The sequence below is a fragment of the Gorilla gorilla genome, chromosome 10 (assembly GCF_029281585.2).
Source record: "Gorilla gorilla gorilla isolate KB3781 chromosome 10, NHGRI_mGorGor1-v2.1_pri, whole genome shotgun sequence".
NCBI lineage: Eukaryota > Metazoa > Chordata > Mammalia > Primates > Hominidae > Gorilla > Gorilla gorilla.
Genome location: NC_073234.2, coordinates 43801744 through 43813541, shown reverse-complemented (window position 1 = coordinate 43813541; position 11798 = coordinate 43801744). Strand labels below are relative to the sequence as shown.

Below are 11798 nucleotides of genomic sequence, written 5' to 3'. Positions count from 1 at the left end.
TTATTTTATCAAGTAAGTATATTACAAATAGAAAACATATTATTTACTGTCACCATCATTACTTGGTAGAAAAGCAAGAAGGACACACTCAGAATAAAAGATAGTCCTTTGAAACTTATCAAATCCATCTTTGTATTAAAAAAAACTCACCATTGTTCTTTTGGAGGTGAGGGCATACTCAGTGAACTTTTGTCTCTGACCAGTGACCCTCCATGGACTGGCATTTTGAAACCCCTTTACTAAAGATGCCACCTTGGAGCCCCTGGGGACCCAAGGATGGGATGTTTCCCAGGATGTTTCCTGAGCTTGCAGGATGCTGCAACACTTAGAAATTGTGCCAAACCAAGTGACTAGAGAGTTCTGAGTTTGGAACTCATTGTCTTTCTTTCTCCTGGCTCCTTCCCAAGCCTCTATCCCTTTCTCCATAGTCCTACAGCTTTCCTGTCCCATTCCTTATGCTGGACTCTTTTCTTTCAGTTCCCTTAAGATTCAAGGTAGTAACCTACCTTGAGGTGTAGCCCCAATGTGGGAAACCCCCTGAGTTCTGAATAGTTAGGTCTTGTCTGGCCAGGCTATCAGCCTCTTACTTTTGTCCCACAGTGTCTTAAGTGACCTTAACCACTCACCAGACAATTGCTGAGCAGAACTTTCCTTTCCTCCTCCTTCTCCCATCCACCCTGCCCTTCCTCTTTGCCTAGAACCTCAACTCCTGCAGTCCAACTCTCTGTTGGCCAGCAGAGGCCTGTGACGTGGAGAAAAATCAATTTGGCCAGCTTCTTGGTGGTTCTTTCCAGGGGCTGCAGCAGTCTGACCCAAAGGAAGGAAGGACAAGGAATCTCTGGGCTTGGCATTTCTTTCGTTTTTCTTCCCCCACACCTTTGTTTTTGGCCAGGGAAGGGGGCTGAAGTATTGGGACTCTATCCTCCAATGGTTACTGAGACAGGAAACACACACTCCCGTAGGTATCTGAATTTGCCTGAAACCCAAATGCCGGAGTTGCCTTAGACTTCAAAGTCTCTCTGGCCTTACCCATCCCCATCATTGCCCCTCCTTCACTGCTTTCTGACTCCCTTTCTCTTGCAAAAATGTTTCCCACCCATCTTCCTCCCATCCTCAACCTAGGACACAAAAATAAGTATTGTGTCTGCTTTTGAATTCCCATAACCCAGAATGGGAGTTTATCTTCCCTGAAACTGGGGACCTGGTGTGTACGTTGGGGAGACAGTATAGTGCACCTTTGGATGTGGAAGGGGAAGGGAGTAGCCAGAACCTCCCATGACACCCAACTCCATAGGAGTACAGGCAGGGGTCCCCCCAGAAAGCTGAGTGGGTTGGGAGTCCAGCTTCCGTGCATGTGGGGCACGGGATGGGCATAGGGGGAGAATGAGAAGTGTGATCCCAGTTTGGAGAGAGGACTGTGACGGGTTGGGGGATGCCCTGGAATAAAGGGAGAGGGAGATCTGTTGACCCTTTTCGCTACACAGGCGACAGGCCCACCTCAGTCCCCTTATCCCTTCCAGGGGGTGGAGTCTGAGGGAGGGACAAACAGGTCGGGGGTATAGGGGTGGGATGCAGTGAGTTGGGTGGGGAAGGGTCGAGGGCAAGGTTATCTCCGAACGTTAGGGCTGGGGGAGGGAGGAGAGGAGCGATGAGGTTCCACCCTTCGGGGGTCGACGTCGAGCCAGCGTCCCCAGTGGAGGGAGCCCCGCCCCCGCTCCTCCATCGCGGCCCCGCCCAGGCCCGCAGCGCGGCGCTGCAGCGCGAGGGGCGGAGAGGCAGAGAGCCCGAGAGGACCAGACGCCCAGGTCGCCCGCATCCCGCTGCCGCAGGAGAGAGACAGCGCGCCCCGGCCCTGCTCCCCAGGCTTCGCCCGGGCGCCCTCAACTCTGTCCCCAGAGACTGAGCACCTGTCCTCCGCCTCGGCCTCTGCTGAGAGCCCTCTCCTCTGGAGCACACACCACCCCTGCAGCCCAAGAAGAGTCCCAGCCCCACGCCGGCTACCACCATGGCGGAGACCAACAACGAATGTAGCATCAAGGTGCTCTGCCGATTCCGGCCCCTGAACCAGGCTGAGATTCTGCGGGGAGACAAGTTCATCCCCATTTTCCAAGGGGACGACAGCGTCGTTATTGGGGTGAGTGTCGCCCAGGAGGGAATTCGGGGAGGGGGCAGGTGGCTGAATCTCCCCGCCCCCCGCAAAGCCTTAGTCTCTGCTGGTCCCTTTGCTCCCCCTCCCCGCCGCTCATCCTTCATCCTCTTCCCCGCAGCCCCTCCTCTCCCCTGCATCAGGATGGCTGGGTGTGGCCTGGCCAGGCCAGCGGCCGAGTCTGCAGAGTGGCAGGGGGCTGCTTTCCTACCTTCGGGAGATCCAACTCCCCTTTGCTGCTGTCTGCAGCGTCTCCACCCGTTAGAACCAGTCCCATGTTTTTCTGATGTTTTCCCCTTCTCCACCACCCGCTCCCCAAGAGAAAGCGCATCTTCCCTTTGTTGTTGGCTCAGATCTCTACCCCCACCTCCCGGAAGGTAAGGCGGAAGACTTTTGGGTGGACTAGATGGGAGGTGAGCAGTCCAGGGTCTCTGCAGAGTGTGGATGGAAGTGGGCTCCAAGACCAAACCTTCCATCATTCCCTAAAGTAGTTGTAGCCTGGATTTTTGTGTGTGTGTTGTGGGGAGTAGGTCTGATGCAGGGTTTACTGGGAAAGAAATCATTGATGCCACACCCAATCTTGGGGGGAGCCTCTGGAATCCTAAGGTCAGGTCTGCCTTTTGGTCCCAGGTACCAACCCAGGAAGAGTTTCAGGGTTTCAGATTCCCCAACTGACCCCCCTAAAGAAAAATGCCCAAACCCTGAGATCCTAGTAAGTACTTGCTTATTCATCCTTTCTCTTGAGGATCCAATAGAAAGTAGCCATCCAGCTCTACCTCATCATGACAGCCCTACCCAAGGAGGATATCTTAAGGGAACTAATATTAACAGTGGGCCTGTTACTCTATGTATATTATTTAACCCCCAAAACAACATTCGGAAGTAGTATCAATATTTCCATTTTACAGATGCAGAAATTGAGGCCCAAAGAACTTGAATAACTTTCTCAAGGTCATGCTATTCATCCATGGATCTGAACCTAAATCTGTGACTGCAAACCTCCCATCTCTTCCTATCACATTGCCTACCCAGGCTTCTGTTCTGCACCTTTATCTGTAATGGCCCAAAGGGAAATTCTAGGCCTTGCCCACTCCCCCTGAGGTTGGTAGGGACCTCAGGCTGTGTGTGGGGAGAAAAGATCTGGGGTCGAGTCCTGTAGGGCTTGAGGGGTGCTGGGCCAGGAAACAAAAACTAGCTTGAGGAGGGAGGGGCATGTACGAGGGCAGTCAAGGTCAGAGGTGCTTCTTATGTATCTTTATCCACAGTGCTTGGCACAGAGCACCTGGACACAGGCTTGTTAAAGGAATGAAGGAAAGAAGGGGAGGAAGCCTGGGCCTTCTGAGTCAGTGAGAATGGGACTTTGAATAAACATGCTTCGGGGGAGACCTGCTTACCAGTCCCCAAGGGCCCCAGTCTGTCACCACCTTGCACCCTTACCCACACTGTTAACTCAAATGGATGCTTTTGTCTCTCTCTCTCTCTCTCTGTCTCTGTGTGTATGTATTTGCCACATGGAGAGGGCCTCTGTTTCTTTTTGCTTCAGGGACCTCGCTGGCCCTGCAGTCTGTTCAGTCTGGCTGGGCTAAAAACAAAACAAAACAAAACAACCACAAAACAACTCCTGGATCAACTCTGGAGGACCCCTCTCAGAGTGTCCTGGATAGCCAGCATTAGTTGTGAGAGTTGGAGCTTCAGATCCCCCTGAGACATAAAGGCTGAGAAACGGGAGGGGGGTGATGATGGGGGGCAAAACTTTTAGGCCCAATTTCCTTGCTCCGGGAGGTTTTTCCAGTAAGACTGAACCAACTCCTTTAGGCTCTCTGGGCCATCCTAGTATAGTGGGATGGGGCAGGGGGTGATGTTGGTAAGAGGGGTGTGGTGTCGATCTGTTGTTAGCCCAGCTAAACAAGAGAGACACACAGTGGGAGGTGGGCAAGGAGGAAAGATGAAAAGAAGCCCCAGGCCCCCTGCCAATGCAGATTCCATCTCAGCTCCACAGCTGGATCTTCCTTGTCTGTTTTGCCTGATATCTGTAGGGCTGTACCTTTGTCTTGCTCGTACCTTCCCTCACCCTAGCCCTCCCTGTCAATCTCTCACTTGAAGATAAATGCTTACGGGGGGCCATTTTGTCTTAGGCAACATCCTTGGAGTTTGCTTTTTCAGACTTAATATTCATTCATCATTTAGGGAATGAGGGCTACAGGAGACATGATTTTTAGGAGACCCTTGAGGGTCCCAACAAGGGAAGGAAACTCCTACTCCTTTTTCTCTTTTCTCCTCTAGCTCTTTTTGGAGCCCACCAGGTCGGGAGCTGGCTTAGGAATTAATGGGGGAGGCTGCTTCAGGATGTCTGGGAAGGTGCGGGAAGAGTGAAGGTGGGAGAGATAATCTTTCCCAATGCAGCCCCTACTCCTTCCTGTGACTGCTCTCCCCTTCGCCTCTGCAGCACTGCGGCCAGCGCTGAGCTTCAGAGTCCCTTCTGTTCGTGGGCTTTGTTCTGCTTGTTAGAGGGTAGGAGAATAAGCTGGAGAGACAGCTCTGTGTGCCTTTTTTCTCCCCTACTCCTCTGACTTCTTCCAGGAAGCTGGGGGATGGGGCTTAGCCAAAGTTAATGGCCTGAGTCATAGCAGAAGGGTGTCTGGGTCACTGTCTGTGTGTGGTGCCCATCTTGTTTTGCTTTTGCACACTCAGAATCCAGTGTGACTTTTTCGCCAGACCCATTTAAGTGTCTGTCTTCCTCTGCCTTGGTCTTTCTCAGCAGTGTCCCAGTGCCTGCTGTCTGGGCTGCTGCATCTGTACCAGATGTGGGAGGGATGATAGTGAAGAAACACATACATACACACACTCTTTCTCTTTCCCCTTCATTCAAGTGTACACAGCTACCTCCCTCAGGTCTCCCAATGGTTAAATGGGTTCTTAATGCAAGAAACTAGGACCATTGTGTACCTCATTTGGCAAAGCTAGGTTGGGACCTGCAGGGTTATTGGAGCAGAATCAGTATTGTTTGGGGTGGCCTGGGATTTGCTATCTGAAGTGGGGAGCAGGGCTGTCCTTTGCTTTGGGGGAGTCTCGTAAAGAAAAATGGAGATGAGAAGTAACGTTCATTGTGGCCAGTGTCTCTCCAGCATTACCATGGCAACAATCCCCACGGGTGTCACTATGGAAATCAGGCCTGGCACTTGAAGTTCAGCTTATACCAAGTGCTTTACTGAGGGTTGAACAGGTTGGTCATCTTTGGACCCCTGATCTTAAACCCCCAGCCCCAATTAGCTTCAGTCAGCACACATGATAGAAAAGTACAGAAAGGTGCTGATACACAAATGGAAGAGGAGACACCAGGGAGGCTCGGAGTGTGATTAAAGGAGGACAAAGAACCCTGGACTGTGGGACTCTGAAGAGAGGCCCTTCAGAGAAGGCTATAAGGAGCACTTAGACTGCTGGGGGTGGGAGAGAGATTGGATCTCGGGGACATTTCTAAGAGGAGGAGGGACTCTGTGACTATTTCTCATTAACAACTCACAGAGTCTTCGATTACCTGGAGGTAGAGAGGGTGGATGGCAGAATTACATACTTCTGAAAATGAGATTGAGGTTGGAAAAAGGGAGTGATGAAAGGCTTTAGTTCTGTCTGGAAATACTTGGAAAAATGCCCAAATGTGAGGAGGGGGGATATGGAGTAGGAGAAGGAAAAGCCTTGATAAGGCTCTGACACAGTGTTGGCATTTCAGTTCTTTGATCACTTTGCAGTGTGGGTCTGGAATCAGATTGCTTGAATTTGAAACTGTGCTCTACCATTTCTCAGCCATGTGACTGTGGGGAAGCTACCTGACCTCTTTGAGCCTGTTTTGTCATCTATAAAGTGGTAATAATAATAGTATCTATGTCCTAGGATTACTGTGAACATTAAATGAGATAATGCATATAAACTGCTTTGTAACATGGCAGGCACACAGTAAACCCTCAATAAGAGTTAGATATTATCACTATTTTATGTGCTATCTCCCCACAAGCTAGCTTTGACAAAATTGGAAGTGGGTAACACTTTTCCTTTTTACTAATTGTTTCATCCAAACCTCCAGATCCCAAGTATCTTCTTGCTCCCTTCCTTGTCAATATCTATGTTTAGTCAACAAATATTTATGAAGAGCATCTGTCATAGTCCTCTATATGTTGCTATAAAGGAATACCCCAGGCTGGGTAATTTATAAAGAAAAGAGATATATTTGGCTAACAGTTCTGCAGGTTGTACAAGAAGCATGGCACCAGCATCTGCTCTGGTGAGGGCCTCAGGAAGCTTCCAATCATGGTGGGAGGCAAAGAGGGAGCAGGAATCACATGGCGAGAGAGGGAAAAAGAGGGAGAGCAAGAGGTGCCAAGCTCTTTTTAACAGCCAGCTCTCACATGAACTCATAAAGCGAGAACTCACTCATTACCATGGGGAAGGCACCAAGCCACTCATCAGGGATTTACCTCCTTGAGCCAAGCACTTCCCACCGTGCCCCACCTCCAACAATGGGGATCAAATGTCAACATGAGATTTGGAGGGGACAAACATCCAAACTACATCAGCATCCTATAGGCCAGGGACTGTGTTTGGTGTTGGGGATTTAAAGGGAATCCCTGCCTTCAAGAAAATCTGGATCAAGGTTGTGATCCACAGTCCATGGAGTGGCCTGCGCAGAGGCAGGGGAGAGGAACATCAGATATGGCTTTTGCTAACTATCTATATACTCCCCCAGATTCTGATAAGGAACCTCCCACAACATACTACAGTCTGATTCAGAGTATTGTGTGTTATGAGAGCTGTAAATAATGGTGGTGCTTCCCATGTCTATGGGCAGGAAAAGTGGAAGACCACTGGTCTAGTTATTTTCATGAAAAGATCACTTTTCTCTGGGCACATTGCCCATGGGTTAGCCCTGCTGTACAAGGAGCAGTAATTTAAAAAAAATCAGGCAAAATTAATTCATCCTGAGTATAATCAATAGAAAATTAAAAGACATGTACAAAACTTAGCCGAGCGTGGTGGTGGCTGCCTGTAGTCCCAGCTACTTGGGAGGCTGATGCAGGAGAATTGCTTGAACCTGGGAGGCGGAGGTTGCAGTGAGCCGAGATCTTGCCACTGCACTCCAGCCTGGGCAACAGAGCAAGACTCCGTCTCAAAAATAAATAAATAAATAAAAATTAAAAAAACAAATTGGCTGGGCATGGTGGCTCACGCCTATAATCTCAGCACTTTGGGAGACAGAGGCAGGCGGATAACGAGGTCAGGAGTTCGACACCAGCATGGCCAACATGGTGAAATCCTGTCTGTACTGAAAATACAAAAATTAGCCAGGCGTGGTGACGGGCGCCTGTAATCCCAGCTACTCGGAAGGCTGAGGCAGGAGAATTGCTTGAACCTGGGAGGCGAAGGTTGCAGTGAGCCAAGATCATGCTGCTGCACTCCGGCCTGGGCGAAAGAGTGAAACTCTATCTCAAAAAAAAAAAAAAAAAGAAAAAGAAAGAAAGAAAAAAAGAAAAAAGAAATTTACATTTTAAAAGGAATAAAAAACTTAAAGAAATAAAGAGCCGGGCTTGGAATTTTAGAGCTCAGCCAAGAATAGAGAAGTAGGTAGCAGGCCTTCCCAGAACTCCTGAAGTCATATCTCATGTCACATAGCTTTCCCTGCTCAGGAGATTACTAAATGCACCAGTTTTTAGCTCTTGGGTATTTTTTTTTTTTTTTTTTTTTTTTGAGACGGAGTCTTGCTCTGTCACCCAGGCTGGAGTGCAGTGGCGCGATCTCGGCTCACTGGAAACTCCGCCTTCTGGGTTCATGCCATTCTTCTGCCTCAGCCTCCCAAGCAGCTGGGACTACAGGCGCCTGCCACCACGCCCAGCTAATTTTTTGTATTTTTAGTGGAGACGGGGTTTCACCGTGTTAGCCAGGATGGTCTCGATCTCCTGACCTCGTGATCCACCCGCCTCAGCCTCCCAAAGTGCTGGGATTACAGGTGTGAGCCACCGCGCCCAGCCCACTCTTGGGTGTCTTTTAGACTCACAGATCTGAGAATCTCTTCCTTCTTCCCTGTCTGCTCTTTTCTTTCTTCCCAGCCTAGACTGATGTAAAGGGGTTCCTGATGAAAAGGGGCTATAATTGGCTTCAGCATTTGGAGAGCGCTCTCCATTTTAATGCGTCTGTGGAGCCTTCTAGATCCTGTAACTGGGAATGTTTTGAGGGAGTGTGTGTGGGGGCTGGGGTGGGGTGGTTGGTGTGTTGGTGCCCATGTGTTTGTGGGGGGAGGGGAGGGGCAAGATTGGCTTGAGAGTTACATTTAATCCCCTTTGGCTGGGTGCCTGGCTTCATGAAGCATGGATAGAGATTGTTGGTGGGAAAGAGATGAGAAAGCCAGTCTCATCTTTTCACATTTTTCTGCCTGTTTTATATTCTGGCTGCACTGGCAGTTGATTAAATGATGCCCACCCAGATTAAGGGTGGATCTGCCTTTCCCAGTCCACTGACTCATATGTTAATATCCTTTGGCAACACCCTCACAGACACACCCAGGATCAATACTTTGCATCATTCAGTCCAATCAAGTTGACACTCAGTATTAACCATCACAATTCCACCCCTCATCAACTTGAACCCATATACATCTCCTGAGATCGTACAAATCTTCAAATAAGGACAATAATAAGGTCATAATTATGCGCCTAATATAATACAACTATCCTTCGTACAACCGGAAATGCACCAATCCCCAACCCAAATGCTATTATATAAAGTTAACATACTTAAATGCTGATACGAAGTCAATAAGTCTTATGTCACATAATAAAGGAAAAAGGAAATTAAAAAAAAAAGATGAGAGGCATTGGCTTGAGATAGACATATTTTGCTTGTTTCTGTTTCTTGGCCACTGGGTGGGAGAAACATTGAGGTAGATTACAATTTAAAATTAATTACAATTCAAAATTAAGGTAGATTTTTCTTTAATAATATTAAAAATAATGTAATTACAACACTAATACATTTTAATTGTTAACAAAGTTGAAGACAAAGGAAAGGACACCGAAGAAGCTAAAAATCACCCGATATCTTACCACCCCAAAAAAGCACTGTTATTAATAATAATTTGATGTATTTTTCCAGTGTTTTTTCTACATATATATGTATGTTAATTTTAATAAGATTATATCATAAACTATATATTGTTTTGTAACCTTTTTTCTCAAACAAAATATTATTACTGTTTTGCCATTGTTAAATATTTTTACATAACTTTATTATTTTACAATTTTTTTGGGGTTTTTTTGAGATGGAGTCAGGCTGGAGTGTGCAGTGGTGTGATCTTGGCTCACTGCAACCTCTGCCTCCCGGGTTCAAGCAATCCTCCCACCTCAGCTTCCTGAGTAGCTAGGATTATAGGCATGTACCACCATGCCTAGCTAAAATTTAACTTTCGAATGTCTTACCTGCACATGTGACAAAATGCAAAGGATATGAAAAGGTTTATATTGTTTCCTTCTCCTTCTCACCCCTCTTTTCCAGCCACACAGTTCCCTTTTCAGAAGGCAACTTCTTGTGGATCTTTCCAAAAACCTACTATACGTTTATAAGCAAATACATATATACATGCATACCTTTTTTTACACAAATGGTAGCATATTATACATCCATTCTGCACCTTTAAAAACAAAAACAGCCTGGGTATGGTGGCTCATGCCTGTAATCTAAGCACTTTGAGGCCGAGGCGGGAGGATCACTTGAGGTCAGGAGTTCGAGACCTGCCTGACCAACATGGTTAAACCCCATCTCTACTAAAAATATAAACATTCTGGCTGGGTGCAGTGGCTCACACCTGTAATCCCAGCACTTTGGGAGGCTGAGGCGGGCGGATCATGAGGTCAGGAGACGGAGACCATCCTGGCCAACATGGTGAAACCTCATCTCTACTAAAAATACAAAAATTAGGCCAGGTGCGGTGGCTTACGCCTGTAATCTCAGGATTGGGAGGCCAAGGCAGGTGGATCACCTGAGGTCAGGAGTTTGAGACCAGCCTGGCCAACATGGCCAAACCCCATCTCTACGAAAAATACAGAAATTAGCCGGGTGTGGTGGCAGGCGCCTGTAATCCCAGCTACTCTGGAGGCTGAAGCAGGAGAACTGCTTGAGCCCAGGAGGCAGAGGTTGTGGTGAGCTGAGATGGAGCCGCTGCACTCCAGCTTGGGCGACAGAGCAAGACTCTTGTCTCAAAAAACAAAAAGCAAAACAAACAAACAAAAAACCCAAAACAAAACGGAGTCTTGGAGACCCTTCCTTATCAGCACATAAAGATTTATCTCATTCTTTTTTGGTTTTGTTTTGTTTTTCAAGACAGGGTCTCACTCTGTTGCTCAGGCTGGAGTGCAGTGGTGCAATCGTGGCTCACTGCAACCTCCACCTTCGAGGCTCAGGCCATCATCCTGCCTCAGCCTGCTGAGTAGCTGGGACCACAAGGCCCATGCCACCACGCCTGGCTATTTTTTTTAAATTTTTGTAGAGACAGGGTCTCCCTGTGTTGCCCAGGCTGGTCTCCAACTCCTGGCCTCAAGGATCCTCCAGCCTTGACCTCCCAAAGGGCTCGGATTACACGGTACATGAGCTATCTCATTCAACTGTATAATTTGTTGTAGGGATAGGCCATTATTTAACCAGGCCTCTGTTGGTGGACATTAAGGGTTGTTCTAATCATCTGCTATTACAAACAGTTGAATGACCTTGTATAAATATTTTTTGCATATGTGCAGTATGTCTACAGGATAAATTTTTCAAAGTGGAGGTCATAAAGCATATGCATTTAAAAATGTGAGGCTATTTCCAAATTGCCTTTCATAGAGTTGGCTCCAATTTCTATGTACCCTCAGCAGTATGTGTGAATATCTATTTACTCACATTCTCACCAGTGTAATGCGTTGTCTATTTTATTTTGGCCACTTCCATAGGTAAAAATGGTGTTTCATAGTTTTAATATGCATTTTGCTTATTAACAGTGAGGTCGAGCATTAATTAATATTAATTAATATATTTTAACGTTTAAGAGCCACTATAACATCATTTTATGATGTTATAATTTATAATAGTGATATAATTTACATACAGTGTACAGATCTTAGGCAAACAGCTTGATAAATTTTATAACATATGTAGACACCCATGTAACCACTACACAGATCAAGATCTAGAACATTTCTGTCACTCCTGAAAGCTCCTTCATATCCTCTTCCTGTAAATACCACTTGTATGTTGTTACCACAATAGCAGGTAGCTGCTGTTTTGACTTCTAGCACTACAGATAAGTTCTGTCCATTCTTGAACTTCATATGAAGGGAGTAATACAGTATGTGCTCTTTTGTGTTTGGATTCTTTCAACGTGTTTTTGAGATATATTGACGTTCTATTTATTAATGTTCTATTATGATATTTTAATTTTATTTATTTATTTTTTTGGGACAGAGTCGCACTTTGTTGCTGAGGCTGGAGTGCGGTGGCACGATCTTGGCTCACTGCAACCTCTGCCTCCTGGGTTCAAGCGATTCTTGTGCCTCAGCCTCCCAAGTACCTGAGATTACAGGCATGCACCACTATGCCCAGCTAATTTTTGTATTTTTAGTAGAGACAGGGTTTC

The 11798-nt window shown here is 46.9% G+C and overlaps 1 protein-coding gene across 1 annotated transcript in view; it reads left to right on the top strand.

The window, feature by feature from the left end:
- Positions 1-1729: 1729 nt before the first annotated feature.
- Positions 1730-11798, top strand: part of KIF5A (kinesin family member 5A) — a 36635-nt gene continuing 26566 nt past the window's right edge. The window contains exon 1 of the mRNA XM_019038154.3: positions 1730-2134. Within this exon, the coding sequence (XP_018893699.2) occupies positions 2006-2134 (129 nt within the window). The 5' untranslated portion in view covers positions 1730-2005. The remainder of the gene's footprint in view (positions 2135-11798) is intronic.